This window comes from Gymnoscopelus microlampas (assembly GCF_963454915.1).
Source record: "Gymnoscopelus microlampas genome assembly, chromosome: 7".
NCBI classification, from domain to species: domain Eukaryota; kingdom Metazoa; phylum Chordata; class Actinopteri; order Myctophiformes; family Myctophidae; genus Gymnoscopelus; species Gymnoscopelus microlampas.
In genome coordinates, this window is record NC_139944.1 from 12,232,353 (window position 1) to 12,253,539 (window position 21,187).

A 21,187-nucleotide genomic window follows, 5' to 3' on the forward strand; every position below is an offset into this window, starting at 1 on the left:
GAAAATATACCTGTAATAATAATAATAATAATAATAATGATGATAATAATAATAATAGTAATAATACAGATGATGGAGTTAAAACTATATGTTTTATGGACCAGATTGATATGATCTAGAAATATCGATCTAACCAGTCAAATTAATATAGTGATGTCTTTTTGGGCCTGTACTTCAGTCTTTTAACATGCCTTTTGTAACTCTACTATACTTTCTCTACCAAGGCCATGTAGCTGGCTCCATATTTGCTATCTGGTGCCGGCTCCATATGTTCCCAATCAGTAAAAACATGTCTTGGTCAACGCTTTGTGTTTAATGTCCTAATGACCTGTATCTCTGTACGATGACCGATATCTCTGTTTGACCCGACATCGTCACTAATTCCCTTTTGTCAGCTGTCATCCTGTCACAGATAGAACCATGCACATGTCCTATGATATCGAAGGAACAACTTGTTTATGGAACCGAGAATTGTACACAAGGACACCCTAAGATGAACAACAACTTATTATTAAGACAGCCAGACGCCTGTCCATCCTACGACTCCCATCCTACGTCTGAGGGTCTTAAAGCCAATCATAAGGATGCACCTATGTCTGATGTCATTGAAGTCCAACTGTGTATAAATAACGTTGTTTGTTATTACAACTTTAGTGTGTGATTATTATTCTTGTCCGTAACTTGTACTGTCTCCGTGTGTGCACGCTCGGGCAATACAGACTGATCATTTTTGGACGTACCGGTGTCTGACTCTCATTTCTTGGGGTGTTGACTGGATGGGTATTGGGGGGGTCTTAGTACCAAACCATCTTTTTTCCATCTAATTATAAAGTTAAAATAATTACTTTATCAACAGACATTCATTTATTAAACATATTAAATAGATATTTTTATGGAGTGCCTAAAATGCCAGTTTCTCAAAAGCTTGTTTAGCGTTGTTAATGAAGTAAAGATTTATCCAGCAAATCTTCTGATGCAGGGAGAGATTAAAGTGTAGTGTGCTTATGTACAGTAGTACAGTAGTACTAAGCACATTTACTCAAGTACTGTACTTAGGTAAAATGTTGAGGCATTGTTTACTTTACTGGAGTATTCAATTCTTTAACATGTACTCCACTACATCTCAGGCAAATATTGTACTTTTTACTCCACTAGTAATGATTTGAAAACTTTAGTTACCAGTTACTTTGTAGATTTTGATTATTATTACAAAACCACTTCAGCCCTATTTAAACTTTGGCTATTTGAAAATAGGCGATCTACAAGCTCTCAAGCTCTCAATTTTCAAAGGACTTTGTACATTAGGAAACTTGTGAAATGGGACATTGTGCATAATGAGTACTTTTACTTTTAGTACTTAAGTATATTGTCATGCCAATACTTTTGTACTTTTACTCAGTACATTTTTAATACTGGTACTTTTACTCACAACAGTAACAGACTATTTCTACATTGTGGTATTGCTACTGTACAAAATTCTTCCGCCTCTGCAGTACTAGTAACACACTCGTACAACAACGCCACCTGCTGCTGGTATAAATCCACTGCGCCGCGTTAACTTTCGTTTTCCTGACGTCACGTTCCAATCGTCATTTCTTGGAATTTTTTCAGACAGAGCGATAAGTTTCTATTTATCTCTGCAGATGATTGGCACAGAAGACCAACCAACTGCAGCTCGTGCTCCGTTGTGAACAACCAATGAATGGGCCGCTAACATTACGTCCAGGGAAGAAACTGCATGCCTGATTCCTCCATTTGGGCTCTTGAACATGAGCTCTTGAACGACGACAGCACCAGCGTTGCCATGTCTGCTTATTATAAGGGACTTTGGGCTTCTTTTTCTGTAAAGTTGCTTGGTTGCGGGTTGCAGTTTTTTGGGGCTGGTTTCCAAAGTGTAGTTGCTTATTTGGGCTTGCTTCCTAATGTTTTTAATCATTATTTTAACCAGTGGTTTTCAAATACTTTCTTGTCATGGACCCCCACATTAATATGCATGTGTCCCTCCATAGCCCTAGAATGGCTGTGATCTTAACATAATATATTTCATATATTCCAAATACACAGCCAGATATTTTCTTATGTTCAGTCCAGCAGTCATCTCGGTCTTATCCCAGTCATTCCCCGCACGGTTAGCAGACTGATCTTCGCGACATAAATCTTCTCCGCCATGCGTGTGTACTCACCCAATAATTAATTCCTAAGACTTGGGGTAAGTTATTGTCCACTTGTTTCATATCCATTTGAAAGTTCTGTCAGAAAACGTGTGTTTAGTGAAATATCTCCACTTTTCCACGAGATTCACATGGACGACATTCTCTGTCAGCGACGGGGCCGGACCTGAAATGACTGCTGGACTGAACATAGGAAAATATCCTTTGGGAATAGCTGTGTTTGTTTGGGAAGCACGAACCTATGGGGTACACAATTGACAGGTGCGTATTGGTGTGGGGTAATTAATCACACCACCAACCGCCAAATGTGTTCCCCATACTTGATTTTTGTTTCTCGTTTGCAGCACACGTTTTCTGCCAGAACTTTCAAATGGATATGATTATACTTTAGTACCCTCCCTGACCAGGCAGTGTATTTGGTATACATGAAATGTATGTAAGACCTCCCTGACACCCCCATCTGAAAATGTTTTGTGCCAGGGACCCCTGTACCAGATTCGTGTTGTTACTACTAGAAAGTGTTGCAAAAGTGCTCATGTGGGATAAAGGTGTGCTTATTTCTCTCGCAACAAGTGGCAACAGTGAGCATCAGCGCTCACAGAGCCAACATGGCGCCCTGGACAGTGTGCAGTGACAGTGTAGATGCCACTGGGGAGGGACAACGATCTATAACCAATGGATTAGAGGAGAAATAAAGAAAACAAGGAAATGCATCTCTACGCATGAAACGTATTATGTCCACAGTTGAGACTTGGGAGTTTTACAGTTGTTTTTTTGATCAAAAATAAAACGGCTGAAATTCAGAAAGGTTTGACGTGCAGCTAAATCCGCAAGAAAGATCATTTCTCAGTGAATTGAGATTGAGATTCGGCGAGCCCCCGGTGAGGTGAGCTATATTATACTGTACTGTACATGGTATTATTCTAGGCTGCCTGCAGTACTGTATGCTGTCTGTTCTCTTCTGGTGCTACATTCGCTATGAGATGATTTCGGTTGTGTGCAAACTCACTTTAACTCAGCATTCCCAGAACACAAACATTATTCATAGAAATGTACTAGCCTTGGATCAGAGTCATAGATGTATTTTATCGAGTCTGGACATCCTGGACATCCGCGCGGAAAGCCCGTACTTCTCCGTACATTTACTACAAAATAATATAAAGTGCTGACCCTGTAGCCCCAGATGTTAACTCGACATTAGGAACCTGTGTGCACTGTATTAGTCCGTATCTTTCAATAGATATGCGTTTTAATCCCGTCTATGTCGAATTCTGTCTGAAGTTCACTGTATTCCTCAACGGGCGGTTGTGACGGGCGCATCAGGTGAACGCTGGTATTACACTCAATGTAAACAGGAAGTAAACGAGAGGGGACAGCGTTCAGGCACAGACGGGATTAAAACCCATATCTATTGAGAAATACGGACTACTACATTGCGCAAAGATTCCGAATGCTGAGTTAACATCTGGGGCAACCGGGTAAGCACCTTATATTTTGCATTTGTACATGATCGGAGAAATACGGGATTTACTGGTGAAAGTCCAGGACGCTCTGGGGGGTGCAGCCCAAGACTATCGTTGATATGCAAATGTAAAAAAATCGATAAAGTCTATGATAGTCTTGATCCAAGGCAAGAAATGTCTATAGGAGTATGACATTAATGTCTGTCTTAAATCCGTCACTCTGATAACTCAGTGAGCTTTGCGCATACAGTTATATTATACGTGAATAATAAATGATTATATAACACACACACACACACACACACACACACACACACACACACACACACACACACACACACACACACACACACACACACACACACACACACACACACACACACACACATTACTCTTAACTGAACTTTACACCTCCTTAGTTGTCAAGGTTGCCCTCCGCTGGTTTTCATACACACACATGATCCCTGACATTTACAAAGAACTGCTGAGTGCAGACGTAAGTCCTAGTATAAACAAATAAAATAAAACAATGTGAATGCTGTGATCCATTTCATGCCAGTGCCTTTACTTGGAACTTCTCGTTTGTGTAGTTTGTGTCGCGGTTCGTTGGTGTGAACGCAACAGAGCCAAGGATGTCTCAGTGGGAGAGACTGAATCAGATGCCGTCACTCTACCAGGATCAGCTTCATGAGCTCTATGACAGTAGGGATGCCTCGATTGCCTTCCCTATGGATGTGAGACAATACCTGGCCCCTTGGATAGAGAAGCAGGAGTGGTGAGGCAGCACTTTATCTCATCATGTCTTAAACATTAAATGATTTTATTTTATTTTTATTTGTTTTACATATGTTTATTGTAAGTTTTCCTCATACAAAGGCATTTACAAGAATAAAAAGAAACACAGGATTTAACAGATACAAAATATACCACAAAACGTAAATGAATGAGAAAAAGAAAAGAAAAGACAAAAACAAACCATAATGAAAAAGACACAAAACCAAACCTTAGACAAGAACAAACGACTGATGGCGGTATCATACTCAGAGGTTTACATGAACAATATCACAAGCAATCACATCACCAACAAACTTACCAGGTATAGACAAATGACACTAGGGGGCAGCACATCACTGTGTCCACTCACTTCAACTCATCAAGTTGATCAATCATAGGTGACGAGATTTTCTGGAATAAGGGCTCCCTATTTGACAGGGTAAATCTGATTCCTTCCAGATGCAACACACCTCCCAGCTCCTTTAGCCACAAATTGATTGTTTGAGGATTTTCTGATTTCCAAGAATTAGTTTCCTGGCTAGCAGGGTAGAGAGCGAATGGCCTGGACTTCATTACTTATTTTGAACCCATCCTGGTTCCACCACACCCAAAAAGTGTGGTTAATGGGGCAGGGGGGAAGTCTCTCTTATAAGCTTAAGCCAAAAAAATCAAATAGATGACTCCAAAAATGTTGCATTATGATTAAAAGACCAGTTTCAGTCTCTGTTTTTGTTTCCCTTTAGGGAGCGAGCAGCGCGAGATCATGACTTGGCCATGGTGCTGTTCCAGGGGTTGTTGGGAGACCTGGATATCCAGCACAGCCGCTTTGTACAAGAAGAGTTGTTCCTCATGCAGCACAACTTCAGACGTTTCAAACAGAACTTTCAGGTTCATCTACCCAGCTGCCTCTGGGATTCTTACAATATTATTGTATATTATACATGTTACAGTATATACTGTTATAGAGCAGTCTGTCATCATTGGTGAATTGTGGTGTTAGGCCTGAGGGGTTTTCGTGTGTGTGTGTGTGTGTGTGTGTGTGTGTGTGTGTGTGTGTGTGTGTGTGTGTGTGTGTGTGTGTGTGTGTGTGTGTGTGTGTGTGTGTGTGTGTGTGTGTGTGTATTGTCATGAACTGGCTCAACAAAGGTGGGAGACGACACGCAGAAATGACTTAGAAGTTATTTTATTTTAACAAAAAAAGACAAAACTATACATTATTTACAATGTGGTGCGAATAGTCGGTGGTATCATGCACGTGTGGAAGTGTATATGTATATATATATATATATATATATATATATATATATATATATATATACAGTATACACACACACACACACACACACACACACACACACACACACACACACACACACACACACCCTATGCCGCTATTGAAAAGCAAATAAGTTTGCCTTCTATCTTCTTTGTCCACAGATATACCAGGACGAACCATGCAAATTGGCCAGTACGATCCAGTGGTTCCTGGTGAAGGAGAAGGAGATTCTACAAAATGCTGATCTGACTGCTCAGGTTAGAGTAACATACAAAGAAATTAAATTACGTACCAGTACATCTGACAAAGACTGCCCCCCCCCCCCCCCCCAACAACACCAGTTTTGGATTGGTATCATGGAAATACTATTTGTACACTTAATGAACACTGGTGAGTCTAGTGTCATTTAATTGCGAGCAATAAAGAGCACATCTTGACACGGGAGTGTTTCTCAGATAGTTGGTGGGATTACAAGAGTTTTTAAGGGAGGGCATTTCTTACACACATAAGACTATAGTATAATGACCTTCCTGCAATAGCTCAACAGATCATAATGCAGACACATAAGATAGGACTGAACTCCTCAAAACCAAGACCTCTGTCTGTACAAAATCCCAGTGAAGCTAGGTGTAGCGATTCTAAGTTTCCCATCACACTGGTAAAGAGTTATTTTCTTCCTGTTTGCACTTATTAATAACTAGATTTTCAGGCCGCTACGCTTCAAATCTAGTCCTATATTACGCGGCTCAAAGAAATGGTCACAGAGTTATGACCATTTGAAGTGTTAAACACTGCTGTAACACTGCTGTAGTGCCCCATAGTATGTGTGCAAATTAGTTTTTTGGTGTTACTATTGCCATACCAGACCCCTGAACAGGGGGCCTCTTGGGGGCACACATGGCCACTGGTGTGACTATTTTCATGTCAGATCCCTGAACAGTGTTATTGCCAAGTTTGGTGCGGATTGGAGCATGGGTGCACCTGGGGCCCCTTGGGGCCCCCTCAGAGCCCTTGGGGGCCACATGTTTGCCCCTGGTGTGACTATTCTCATGGCAGACCCCTGAGCAGTGTTTGTACAAAGTTTGGTGAAGACTGGAACAACAGTGTGCCAGTGTGGCCCCTGTGGCCTGGTGTGACTATTCTCATGGCAGATTCCTGGCCATGAACATTGTTTGTGTCAAGTTTGGTACGGATTGGAGCAACGGTGAGCCTCGCAAGTCCAGAAGTTACATTTGTGACGTCCACCGTCCATCCATTAGGCAATTTTAATATAGGATAACATACAAAACAATGGCTAAATATTGCTGCTGACAATGGCCTCCTGTTGTAGCTCCTGTTGTCTCAAATGCTAATCTCAAATGCTAAAATGTGAAAACTTTACTGCAAAGCAAAAAACAAATGTCCCTTGAACTTAAATTTAAGTATTGCTCTACACAACATTGTTTGAAAGGCTTGCTTTCAAACTAACAAAAAAGTTTCCAAGCTACGCTATGTTTACTGGATAGCTGTAATGTCCAGTAGTTATAGTGAGGGGAAAAAAATACTGGTAGAAATTCAATTTCTACTAACTTTCTATCTAAACGGGTTGATGCTAGCTACAGTATGGTAGTTAGCACCTGGGGATGCAAACCCTGCCCACACCCACATCTCTTGCTGTGCAACACCTTGGATTGTTGGTTGGTTGATAGATCAATAGATTGATTGACTGATTATTTGCTGTTCCTCTGATAGACCAGTTAATTAATTTTGGCCCTGACCATGATTGTGACCTTGACCTTTGACCTTTTTTTTTTAGCCCAAATGTAAATCATCTCTTTGCACCTTGCCATGCTTTGCTGTGGGCATGGTAAATAACCAACCAACAACAACATACTGAATGAATGTGTCCCAACAGTTTTGGCTCATCTCCTAGGCTAGGAGATGAGGAAACCTTCTTTACCTATACTAGACTACCTCTCTACTTCTCTCAGGTCCAGCTCTTGCATATGGACCAGACTCACATGGAGACTGACAGCCAGCTAGAGCGCAAAACGGCCGGACTCAGGAATCAAGTTCAGGTATCAATCATTCTCTATCTAATTCCCCCATGTGTTGACTTGGCAAGTCATGCCATGTGTTATTTCCTAGATGTTTTCTGTTCCGTATCAAACACTGTCATCTTCATGTTCTTTTTTTTTTTCTCCATATTTTGTGGAATACAGTGCTTGGAACACACATTAATGTGTTTAGAAGAGCAGCAAGATGAGTTTGACTTTAAGTACAAAACCCACAAACTGGAAGGTAAGCATCTCCAGTTGTTTTACTTACATTGTTTTATTAGCGTGTGATTAGATGTCGGGCAATGAAGTGTTTGATTCACAAGTGCAAGTTATTTCTGTGCTGGGGAAATTATTTTCATTCTAATTTGTCTACCTGTGCTGCAGGGGTGGTAGATAAAGCCGTGAAGAATGAACAACTGAGAAACCTGCAGATACTCATCAACAGACTCAATGATTGTAGAAAGGTATAAAGATATTCATTCTCCTTCATTCTTGTGCCTCAAAATTTGAATTCACCAACCTAATTCTTATAATTCTTCCCACCACCACCCTTTCCTTTTGATTCCCCTCATAGACCACGTTGTCAGATCTCGGTAAGCTCCTGGATTCCACTGAGGAGCTGGTGGATGTGTTGTTAAACAAAGAGTTGGCAGAATGGCAAAGGAGACAGCAGAGGGTCTGCATCGGCGCTCCAGACAATATCTGCCTCGATCACCTGGAGAAGTGGTATGCTCTGTTCTCACCTTCATACGTCACTTCTTGCCCTGAGCAGTAGTGAAGAGAATAGAAAACAAGGGACCCCCCCCCCCCCCCCCAGAAAGAAACAGTACAGAGAGAAGGGGTTGGGGGAGGTCGTATCAGTTACAGCATACAGTAGATCTGCTATTTTCGAAAATAAATTCAAAACCTTTCATTAAAAATGTTCATCTTTATATGACATACTCAAAATAATGATGCCAGGTTGAAAGTGATTAAAATATGTATCTGTTTAGGGTATAGAATCTGCCTCTTTATTGAGAAATGAGTGTACAAAAAGTACTTTTTGTACTACAAAAAACAAATTCATAATGTTTTCATACTTTATTGAATACCTTCATTTAAGTTAGCAATTCCAGTGGTACAATATTTAAGAAATAACTCTGATTGCTTACATACAGCTCATAGATACATCATTGATAGACGACTGGCCTCACTAGCTGGCCACATTATGTCCGAGATCCACATGGGATCTCGGACATATTTTTTTAATGTCTGAAATTGCAAACAGCTATTGCTTGTAGGTCTCTCAAATGTGAATACATGTGTGAGGTATAATTTTGTCATTACTTGACATTCTACTAGTTAGTATTAAATGCAGTTAACAGTTAGTATTAAATGGAAAAGTATTTCATTATTGGTATTGTATAAAGATTTTGTATCACCTTTAGCCTCTTGATTTGTTGACAAAGTATTTGACTCAAAGAAGGACTGCTATGTTCTCTCCTCTTCTTGCAGCTTTTGGCCCCATGTGCCCTTTTGCCATTCATATCAGCTTTGGTTGACTCATAGTTGACAGAGTTACAGGTTTCAACATCTGTGTGTAACAGTTTTGTGGCCTTTGCTCTGTTCCTTGTTTCATAGGTTTACCTGTGTGGCAGAGTGCCTCTTCCAGGTGCGGAAGTTTCTAAATAAGCTAGACGAGCTGGTTGCAAAGATGAGCTATCCCGACGACCCTGTAAAGGCCCAGAAACCAGCTATGCAGATAAGAGTGGACACCCTTCTCATAGACTTAATCAAGAGGTCTCACTCATACAAACAGCACACACAGTAAACACCCTTTCTCTGACTGTCTCTCTCTCTGTGAATGTTTTTGACTGTTGTCATTTTTATATCCATTTAAGCTCCTTTGTGGTTGAGATGCAGCCATCCATGCCGCAGGGGAAAGGTCCCTTGGTCCTACGTACCAACATTCAGTTCTCCGTAAAGACCAGGTCAGTGTCATCACCATGAGGCTTCCCTGCAGTACATCTATGGTTCTACCTGTTGTACGTTACAAAACATCAGCTCTATAACATTTTATTTCAGACTTCTTGTGAAGTTTCCTGAACTGAACCATGTCATGAAGGTGAATGTGACCATGGACAGGTGAGATCAAAATCATAAATTCATATCATATAATTTGTTGACTAGTAGAGAATGATGTAATTTTAGTTCCCCCATCTGGCTAACATTCTGTATTATCTATGTGTTTTCTGATTAGGGAGCCCCCCCAACTCAAAGGGTAAGTAGTTTTTTACACAACAGATAAAACAAAACAAAAAACTCCACAGTTAAATCAACAGAGTGTTCGTTTAACTTTATTTTGGGGCAGGCACTTTAGCATGAGGTGTGCAGAGGACAGGGACATTGACAATAGAGGCCATGTGTACATCATTTTGCTCCTGGCAGAAATCAATTTTCTGCCAGGACTTTTTGTCCATGACGTTGTAGACGTTACTACTAGTACACTGTTGAGTGCAGCACACTGCTCTTGAATTAATGAAAAGTAATAATTTTATTGTGATTGAATCAACCTTCAACACATCCACTGATAATATATTCAGCTAATCCAAACCACGTCACCATTTCACCAAATGCTCTTCTCCAGGCCGGGAAAACACCAAATGTGTTGTCAGGCTGCACCTGCCACACCGTTGACTGCACTTCTTACCGGTCCACCTGTTTCCCTGAAATAATGTCCAGAGAGTTAAAAAATGTACCCGTTTGCTGTCAGAGTTAAATTTACACTCCTGATTTTGCTAATATAAGCTAGTAGTTGCCATGGAAATTCATTTAGCTGTTATAAGGTGGAATTGTACCCTAACTCTTTTTCTTTTAGGTATCGGCGCTTTAATGTTTTGGGCACCAACAGCAAGAACTTGAACATGACAGAGAGCCAGAATGGAGGTATGGTGGCAGACTTCAGACATCTGGTGAGTGCCAGATAAGTGACTTTTTGTGAAAATGCGACCAAATACCCCCCCAACTATTACATGTTGGTCATACTTTATAAAGCACATGGTCACATAATTATAATGCATTATAATCTGCTTTTAACACTGTATATTATAGTTATAAGAACTCATATATTGTCATAATGCTTTATAACAATAACACATTCTAAAGCATTTTATTTAATGATAAATAAGGTCAAGTAATGCATTACAATCAGTTTGTAACACTGTACAATTACAGTTATAAACACTCCTAAGTACTTATAATGCTTTATAACAACAATCATCAATCATCATGTGTTGCGGATATTCAAGTCATTTCTGAGTAATATTGTTGTGCTTTTGTCCTTGTAGACGCTGAAGGAGCAAAAGTCAGGAGGAGGAGGCAAAGCAATCAGTGATGTGAGTTCATCTTTCCACATTTTAAGGTGCAAGTCCAGCAGATAGTTCAGGAATCCATTGTTAAAATTGGTAACTGTGTGTGTGTGTGTGTGTGTGTGTGTGTGTGTGTGTGTGTGTGTGTGTGTGTGTGTGTGTGTGTGTGTGTGTGTGTGTGTGTGTGTGTGTGTGTGATCAGATCTCTCTCAGTGTTACAGAGGAGCTACACGTCATCGACTTTGAAACCGTTTTTCAGCTGTATGGCTTATCAGTTGATTTGAAGGTGGGTTCAGTTTCTACGGTATAATAAAACAATTTTACCCGCAAGTGTTTGACAAGAGACATTGAACATCTTGGTTGCGTTTGGACCATGGACCCATGTCCTAAAGTTCTGTCATTATGTGTCACCCGACGTAGACCTCGTCTCTCCCAGTGGTCGTCATCTCCAACTCCAGCCAGCAGCAGAGCGCCTGGGCCTCCATCCTCTGGGCCATGATGCTGTGTCAGGACCCCAAGGTCAATAGACAATGACATGGTGTGCTGTTTGATTTTAATGTCCATGGAAAAATGCATTAGGGCCCATCAAAATGTATGTTCTGTGCATGTGTGTGCGTGTGTGCGTGTGTGTGTGCATATGCGTGGTACGTGTTTGAATTTGCAGGATTGTTTGTTCTTTGCCAACTGTCCCGTGGCCACATGGGCACAGCTCAGGGAGATGTTGAGCTGGCAGTTTCTATCTGCCACCACAAGGGATCTGGACTCTTCTCAGCTGGACATGATTGCACATAAGCTCTTAGGTACTGTAAGTCCAACAGGTCCTCCAAACAGCTGACCTTCTCTGTGATTGATGAGGACATTTGGTTAGTAATAGATTTTTGTCCCATCAGGTAAACAGCAAAACTATGATGACTGCAAAGTGTCTTGGTCTAAATTCAGCAAGGTAAGAATCTGGTTTTCTACTGCAAGTAGATTGTTTTTGTTTGGTTGCTGATAATGAACACAGCCATTGGCTGTTACAGTGACCTTAAAACCACTTAAAGGAGTAGTTAATAGAAAAATGTACTTATTTTCTATCAATTACATAAGCCTTGAATTCATGGAGATTCTTTTAGTTTTTGTTGCATTGCTAAGACAATAATTTGATGACTGGCGATGGCCGGCAGAGTTTATCCGGTAGGAGACTCAAAGAGACTCAGAGTCTCCTACTAAAAGAGTGTCCTACTGAGCAGTCACCCGGTCATCAAATTATTGTCTTAGGAATGCTTAAAAACAAAACAAATCTCCATGTATTCAAGGCTTCATAGCGTGTGTAATTGATAGAAAATAAAGCTGTTTTATTACCGTTTTTACACGCCTTCCTTGGCAGCAAAAGTTCTGGTATGCCTGATAAGCCAACCGTTTGCATCCTCTGTTCTCCAGGAGAATTGCCCCAATGTCAATTTCTCATTCTGGATGTGGTTCGATGGCATCTTGGTACTGGTAAAAACCTTTCTTGAAGACCTGTGGAAAGACGGGTAAGTGTTTGAACTATTGACTGATCCCTTGGTGTAAATTCGTATTTCTAGCTCTGCTAGCAGCGAGGCTCTAAGGATGGAGGTGTCAGTCAGTCCATCCATCCGTCTACTCTGCCCATCCAACACTTTGGTCCAAAACAGGATCTTGAAAACTAGAGGCTAGATTGCCATAGAACTTTCTGTGCACTTTCATTTACCCACGTGGATGAATCTAACTGATTTTGGTGACCCCAAGTCTCCTCTAGTGCCACCCTTAGGCCAAGATTTCTCACTTACAAGATATCTCAAAATCCAATGGCCAGATTGTATTAAAACTTGGTGTGCGCTCTCAAGCTCCCCAGATGTTGAACCCTAGCCATTTGAGTGTCCTTCATAACCTTTCCTCTAGTGCCTTCTTCAGTCCAAAATATCAAACTTGCACACAAGATATCTCAAAATCTAACGGGTGGATTCGGATTGCCATGACAGTTTTACATCCAACACAAACAAGATATCTTGAATATACTACTATGTACCTTTGGTATAAGAAGCTGGGGCTGCTAGCAGGGCTTCTAAGCTCTTATTTCTGTTACAGCTACATTTTACCTCATTATTTCAATCTAATTCAAGAGCAGTGTTGTCACGTCTTGATTGTTCTTGCATTTTCCTCTGTGTTGTAGCTCTATCATGGGCTTTGTGACTAAAGCCAAGGAGAAAACCCTCCTTAAGACAAAACAGGGGGGCACGTTCTTGTTGCGCTTCAGTGAAAGTGTCAGAGATGGCGGGATCACGTTTTCCTGGGTGGAGTACTCAACACTGGGTAAGAGGCTGTCAGTGCATAATGACTGCTGAAAGATGTTTTAACAGGGCAATTTTGAAATCTATCTACCAGTAACATTTGCTATTTTCTCCTGTGTTCCGCTACACCACTTGGGGTCCACTTCTTCATGTTCTAGGCGAACCCAGTGTGAAATCAGTTCAGCCCTTCACCAAGGCAGACTTAATCCAGATCCCTTTGCATGAAATCATCAGGAATTACCAGATCCTAGTGGAAGAGAACGTTCCTGAGAACCCCCTACATTACCTCTACCCCAACACCCCCAAAAACGAGGCGTTTGGAAAATACTACACTGACAAAACTGGAGGTGAGGACAGCAGAGAGACAGTTTACTGTGGTTTAATGTTCATTCATTTCATATAATAAACAACATATACATGTATGTTAGTGTTAAATATGATGTGTGGAATATGACACATTATAGTTTCTCCTTCACTTAACTGTATCCTTTCTGGGGTTTTTTTTAGATGACAATCCATACATAAAATATATCCAAACCAAGCTGGTGATGGTGTCAAAGGGGTAAGTATCTTTTGTTTCATTTGTTTTCAATGTGTCTGGTTGTTGAGAAGTCATTGCCAGGAGTAAAAAAAAAAGATATATATTTATATTTTAAAGAAGAAGAAATGTAAAATATTCTGGCTGCATTTCATTAAATAGATAGGTTGTAATGGCTGTTTGTTATTGGTCACTGTAGGAGCACATTGGAGGCTAAGTCACCCATGAGTCAAGCCAGTGCTATGGCAGTGAGTGAGGGTCTGGATTCATTGAATGGCCTGTATGAGGAGGCAGTGAGTGAGGGCCTGGATTCATTGAATGGCCTGTCTGAGGAGTCAGGGGGTGAGGGCCTGGATTCATTGAATGGCCTGTGTGAGGAGGCAGCCGGTGAGTGGTGGCTCTCCTCCTCGCTGTCCCCACCCATTCTAAAACCCAATCAAACCAGTCCTTGGTTTCAGTTTTCACACTTACCATCTGCACGTTTCGCCTTGTGGCGTACAACTCTTAAAGTATTTAGGAAGACCTTCCGCTTCATTGACCATATTCACACTCTGGCCATTTTGGTGTGTGTGCATGCGTGTGTGTGTGTGTAGTGGGGACGGGGTCAATGAGTTTTTTTTGATTGACTTTGGCATGATCCTGATTCTTGCCGCTGTCCTGTATACACTCTACATACACTAGGAATATTATTGTGGTCAACATCCTGGTGTTTCATTAAGCTATTACTAACCATTTCTTTGATTTGATAGATTTGTGAATGTTGCTGGATTCTTAATGAATACTAACTGGGAAGTAGACAATTAACAACCCTTTTTTTAACAAACCTTTCTTTTTCATTGCATCAATTCTCAGTTTGTCATTGCAGCATAAGCATGGGTATTTGTATAAACCACTTCCCTCTCCCCTCCTCACTTTGCATGTGGGGCTCATGGAAAACCTGGACAAAAATGTTTCCAGTCTTGGAAATGTTTGTGGAAAATAAAGCAATTGTAATCAGAAAGACAGATTTTCTTTTTCAGTCAGTCAAAGTGTCAAATGGTATGCTTGTCTGCTAGTAGAATCAGATACCCTTTGAGGACATTTTAAACCGATTTATAAAAGTCTTAATTACATAAGTTCCAAATAAGAATTGCTTTGTGATATAAGACCAGACATAAAACTTTAAAGGGATATTTCACTTTCAAGCATGTTTGGGGTCATTGTAACGTCTACTCAGGCTTTTGTGAGCACCCCAGACAGTTTTTAAGTTGCTTAATTCAGTATTTAGATATTTGACATTAATTTTATCATTTGAAAGTGAAATATACCTTTCATATCATATAGATTTCATAGATACAAGTGGCATTAAACATAGAGATTGATTTTTCAGAATGCTGTTCATGAATGGATGCACAGTGTAAAACATTAACAACTGAAAGCAGTCTAGTGCTATTGAAATCCACAGTGAAACGGTAATCCCTGAAATGGTCTGTCCATGAAAGTAGAAACAAGTAACTTTTCCTACTCTTTCCTCAGGCCTAGGTGTGGACCCCCATGTGCTGGAGGAACATCTAGCAGCTGATCCTGACCCCATGCTTTCTGGCATCTTGGAGGAGGACATGCTTTCTCAATATCTCAATGACCCAAGCACTTTCACCACAATTTCCACTGACTTCACATATGATGATGTGTTAACGGATGCATGCCTACATGCATTTCCTCTCTTACAGCCCTGTGGAGCCACATTCCAATAACCTGTTATCCTTTGCTGTACATTATATTTAACCACTTTGTGCCATGACTATGCCTCATTCTGCACCTTCAACCACTTACATGTTAAAGCAACATGCCATATATCACACCTAAAACCTACATATCTCTGCTGTCCGGCAGGAACCAGCTAACTCCAAAATATTATTTTTCCCCCCAAAAAAGTGGAGTTAGGAGGTTTTGTTCATCATTGATAAGAACAGCTGAATGGAACTCCAAAGGTAAAGGGTGTTCAATGGCCCTGACTTATGGAAGAAAATGCGAAAGCGTCAAAATGGAGTTAGCTGGTTTCTCCCGGTCAGCAACGATATACAATAGAATACAGTATATCCTCAATCCTTTTCTCTCAACACGTCCCTCTGGTTTATCCCATGGCTCTAGCCATCAAGCCGTGGGCAGACAATGTCAGATTCAGGACACTCATGGACTAACTGCAATGACGCCTGCCCAAATTGAGGGCTCAAACGTATTTGTGCTTGTTCCTCAAAGGATGTCTTGAACTGTTTTAAGACCTCAGACTGATGGGAAATTCATAGAAGATGTAATAGACAATTTTGCACTGACTGGGCATAATTTAGGGTTGTATTTATTGTTTATTGTTTATTTGGATCCCCATTAGCTACTACAATAGCAGCAGCTACCCTTCCTGGGGTCCATACAAAATAATTGCATTACATAACATAACAACATATTACAGTACATGACAGAATCAGACAGTTAAAAACATAAAATGTAAACGTTTAAAAATCAATCTCAATTATATGGTGTAATAACTCATAACAAAACAGTCTTAATGATACCTCAAGTAACAACAAAGTTACAATTTTCATATTTACATTACAATATAATCTAGTCTACAGTTAGCCGCAATCAAAATGCAGACTCCATTAGATATTTCATTAATCTCCTTTTAAAATCTGATGTATTCCGAGTAGAATCCCTTTGTAAAGTGTTTTTATGCTGTCGAAGCTTGTGGTAAAATTATTATTGAACATTTGCACTTCCATCTGCACTGCAGATATCCACCTCCATTGAAAGCAATAAATAAATGCCTATTAATAAAAACGAAAACAAAAGAGAACATCTGATGATTCGTCTTGTTGTTTCCTCCTGTAGGAGCCAATATGGGTGTTTTTGATTTATGTGAAATATTACTCCTTATATGGTGGTGTCATTGCACCACCAAGCCACAAGGGAGCATATGGCGCATTGGTGGTGGTTCACGTCACCTACTCATTGAACACACGTGTGCGACTCCGGTGTGTTTGGACCCAAAGAGAAGCAACAGTTCTTACCGCACGTTATAGCACACATTTAGGAGTTTAGGAAACAAACATAGAAACAAAAGGAATTAGGAAATACACACACAAGGGTGACTTTGGGGTGTTATTATTATTGCCAATACAAGTTCTGCTGGAAGGAGCCAGGCTGGAGTGGGCGAGGCGAGCGCGTCAAGAACAAACTTTTGGTGAGTCCAAACGCCACCGTGACCGAACTGAAGGCGGTATTGGGCCAAATTTAGTTCAATCACTACACCTCCTATCTGAGACACTATAGTAGGCTATGCACCAGGCAGCGGTCAACACCTGCAAACTGCAGCTTGAGGAAGTCTGCTTCATAAATTTGTCAATGGTCATGTAGAATATAGAAATAACCCATGTGAAGTCTTTTTGTACTGTACCTGGGTTTTCCATACATTTTCCATAACATTCATGTGGTGGTAATATATTAGATTGTCTGAAACCAATTAATACAGTGCCTGTGTAGTACATAAAAAGCATAAAATGCACTACAATGTGAAATTTCAAATATTTTATTTCAACAATACATAAAACAGTAAATACAATAAAGTACAGTGAGTGAGAGTATGAACCAATGAATTTCCTCAGCTAATATTTATAATGGTTACATTTGCCATACTATATTATTTATATGATATGATATATATTTTATAATAACATTTGGAATGGCTTGTAGCATTTACTGCGTGACACACTTATTGATAAAACCGTTTTGTCCTGAACTATCTTTCAGAAGTAACTCACAAGCTAATTTGCTCATTTTGTGCCAACTTCCGGTGTCTGGGGACATTTGTTGTGGGTGAATGAAAGCATTTCTGGGTGAGTATCATCTTTTTCATGCAGAGGGTGTAATAGAGGATATGCGTGTGACATCATCATCAAATCCAGAAGTTATGCAGGAATGCCTACTGAGTGTCAAAAAAATACTTTCTGGCCTTGACAGCCCATGCATCCAAACAGAAAAGTCATATCTGATTGCATTAAACAATGTTAAACTCACTTTGCATGTTGCTTTGCCACTCGATTTGCCACTCGATGTGCCATTCACTTTAAGCATGCGCATATCCTCTATTGGGCTTTCAAAAAGAAGCATTCCTTTTTAAGTTACTTTTTCACAGCAGCCAATTAGTAGGGTAAACACATGTGCTCTCTCACTAATGAGGGTTCTGTTCCTTTAAATGTTATTGTAGTAGAGCCTTTCCAGTGAACCAAGGTATTTTATAGAAGAAGGTACCAGGCAGGCACTATTGACGAGCATGGATGGCAAACTGGATCCGGAAGTTTCGTGAAATGCATTGGCGTCAATGTGAACCGTCCTTTTGTCAAGTTGTTTTCTAATCACTTGTTTTTCCGATGTGCACACTACGTAATGTTATTGAGGCATCTAAACAACGGCATGTATCGTTTCTGGCTCGGCTGTATCGCAAGATTTGGTTGCCAGGCTGTTATTGATCGACAGTCTCGCAATACTTTGGCACGTTCAGAAACGTACTTTGTGCTCTTTAGATACTTACAGTGTACACATTGAAGAGCAACACAGCAGAAAACAATGTGATGTGTCTTCTATTTTCCTTGACCAAGTATTTTACAAAGGTCTCACATGGATCTCATTGACTACAATGCATTCCATCGAACTCCCGACTGCAGTTTGCCACCCAGCTGGAATTGCTGGACAGAGAAAATTACGTAGATGACCGTACCTTCTTTCATAAAATTCCTTGCAGTGAACCAACATGCACAATAGCAGCACCCTGACTCTGACCTGATGTAAAATGGCTCCTGTGAAAAACGTAAATTCTAAGATATTTGTCTGACTATTGAGAACTACTGTAGGGGGCATATGACTGATTATATAGCTATTAGGGTTCTCCAGAGTCAGGTGAGGGGTGTGGCAGGCTTAACGAACAGATTGCGGTCGGCATGTCGGAAATGGCGGCTCAAGATGTCGGTTCAAGATGGTGTACAGCAGAGGGAGCACAGCTGTTGAGTGAGGTTTGCACAGAACATAGGGACAAAGCACAAGATGAAACACAACTCCCCGTCGTATCCTGAGGACGGTGGGAACATTGCTATGGAGTACGTTGTGGGGGTGTAGACAGACATGACATGCACGGGGTCATGAGCAGGGGGGAGCTCCTCGATCCCCGCTGGTGTAGCTTAATGTGATGCTTGAGCAGAGCCTAGGGTGCAGGGGGACGGAGAGCTTCCTACAGGAATCCTCTCCGCCTTGTCTCCACCCTTGTTTATGGCTAGTTCCCCCTGGCTGCTCAACTCACAGCTACTATGTGACAGCCACACTGCTGTCACAGACAGCGGCACCAGCCAGCACCAGGTTAGCGATAGGCATGTTGAAGCGTGTCCTCAGATGTGGGCACGAGGCAAAGGCCAGGACGGTCATCAGGTTCCCCTCCGTACCGGTGACGGTCACCACAGATCCCAAAAGTACACCAAGGTACAGGTAGTTCACAACAGAGGGATCGTAGCAGGAGTAGCTCTCATTCCTTGACAGGTGGTGCGTAACATTACTGTTGTGCAGCATTCTATGAACTGGAATAGATTACAGATTACATTAGTCCATTTGTAAAGTAGCCTAATTATAGCATGTCTTCACATTAAACCTTTAACTTGTTCCTTTGGAAGTACAATTTGAGATTCAAATCGAAACTGCACACATCAAGTTAGCACTAGTGGTTCAGCCAGTTTCACAGTTTCAAGGAAGTGATACTGACACTACTGTTGGTGTTATTTTCTCTGTTATTACATTACACCCATATGTTTTCTTGCATAGTTCGAACAACACTCTAGCATAACGCAAAACATAAAATACGGTGGCATAAAAGCATGCCATGTGTGCTCGATTAGCTCATTATCCAGAACTTATTGCCTTATTTTTCTCACGGTAAGGATGGAAAACGATGTTTAAAGAAATTGTATACTTTAAGGTTTATGCAGTCATTCATCAAAACAACTAAACAGTTATCCATTTGTTGAAATGGTGACTACCTGAGACATTTTATCGATTGTTACACTCCTTCACTGCCAACCAGATATACTGTATGTTATACTCAAACAATGAAATGTTTACATTTTCATTATTTTTTTATGTTCCATAGAAAATGAGCAAGCTTCTAATTTTCTATTTTTTTCCTAAATTTGTAACTGTTCAATACAAAAAGTAGCGGCATTGCTCCTGATTTTAAGTTGAGTCAGAGTTTTATCATTATATTTTTTTGTTCAGGCCTACCTGACAATAATAATAATGATATAACAATTGTGTTCCAAAAAAAAGAGTGCAGGCATTAAAAAAAAAAAGAAAAACAAACAACTGCCAGGACTAATGGTACTCGTCAAATAGATATTAAAATCAAAATTGTATGAAATCACAGGCCTTGTATATCTTGTAAGTCCATTTCTCACCATAGAGTTGAAGATTTTCTCCACAAGATTCTCTATCCTCATCTGTCACTGTCAGTAATGTTTCATTTGTCTTCTGTTTGAGCTTTTATGTAATGGGCTTAAGTGACATCATCATGCAGTGGGGTTTCCTTTGTTAGCAAGCTGTCTCATTGAGGAAGTGCTTTACTGGAATAAACCTGGGGGAATTTGCTAAATGTTTTGGCTGGAATACAATTAAAAGGCATTCATTCAACACTACGTCTATTTCCCCTTTTATACAGTAGCTCTCACATGCAAGCTGTAGATTGAGGAAGTCCACTTCATACATTGGTCACTGTGTGTTAAAAAATAATAACCCATGTGAAGGCATTTTGTACTTTACCTGTGGTTTTCTAAATTCCATACACCTATGAGGGTGACATATTACATAAAGGCTAGGATGTGTGGTAGATACATTTCACTTCAATGTGAATTTACTTTATTACAACAATACATAAAACAGTATGTACGATAAAGGTGCATGAGAGAATATAAAACAATGCATCTCCCCAATATTTATAATGTTGGCACTTGCCTCTCTACAAAGTTACAAGGAACTTACAATCAGTTATATTTTGAAGTATGATAATAGATCCATATGATGAATATATTTTATGATAACAATGGAATGATTTGTAACATAATTCTATGTTTACTCTGTGACAAATGTTTTGATAAGCAATGTTTGCCCTGAACTGGGTTAGTCTTTCAGTAACTCACACAACGAGGTCAGTGGTTTGCTTATTTGTGCCAACTTCCTGTGTCAGCGGAAAATTTGTTGAATGAAAGCATTTCTTGGG

At 40.3% G+C, this 21,187-nt stretch overlaps 2 protein-coding genes and 1 long non-coding RNA gene across 6 annotated transcripts in view; 2 read left to right on the forward strand and 1 right to left on the reverse strand.

Moving 5' to 3' along the window:
• apof (apolipoprotein F) overlaps positions 1–21,187 on the forward strand; it is a 33,162-nt gene that overhangs the window by 3,816 nt on the left and 8,159 nt on the right. The gene's annotated exons all lie outside the window — the stretch shown is intronic.
• stat2 (signal transducer and activator of transcription 2) lies at positions 2,414–16,732 on the forward strand. Of its 4 annotated transcripts, none has more exons than XM_084063552.1 (24): positions 2,414–2,432; positions 4,225–4,409; positions 5,152–5,296; positions 5,846–5,941; positions 7,655–7,741; positions 7,886–7,964; positions 8,108–8,187; positions 8,298–8,449; positions 9,344–9,502; positions 9,604–9,693; positions 9,788–9,847; positions 9,963–9,983; positions 10,581–10,674; positions 11,050–11,097; positions 11,273–11,356; positions 11,491–11,589; positions 11,735–11,870; positions 11,961–12,013; positions 12,493–12,587; positions 13,247–13,386; positions 13,523–13,711; positions 13,872–13,926; positions 14,102–14,289; positions 15,418–16,732. In XM_084063552.1, the coding sequence occupies exons 2-24, from the start codon at positions 4,267–4,269 to the stop codon at positions 15,633–15,635; spliced, it is 2,511 nt and encodes an 836-aa protein (XP_083919678.1). In that variant the 5' UTR covers positions 2,414–2,432; positions 4,225–4,266; the 3' UTR covers positions 15,636–16,732. The 4 variants fall into 4 exon arrangements, with proteins under 4 accessions (XP_083919678.1, XP_083919675.1, XP_083919676.1 ...); XM_084063549.1 differs by lacking the exon at positions 2,414–2,432 and adding an exon at positions 2,853–3,057; XM_084063550.1 differs by lacking the exon at positions 2,414–2,432 and adding an exon at positions 2,853–3,052.
• Positions 15,620–20,433, reverse strand: LOC311049740. Its single transcript, XR_014601228.1, has 4 exons — positions 20,370–20,433; positions 17,188–19,499; positions 15,965–16,758; positions 15,620–15,760 (listed from the first exon to the last, which is right to left on the reverse strand). It is a non-coding gene; the product is annotated as an uncharacterized lncRNA (long non-coding RNA).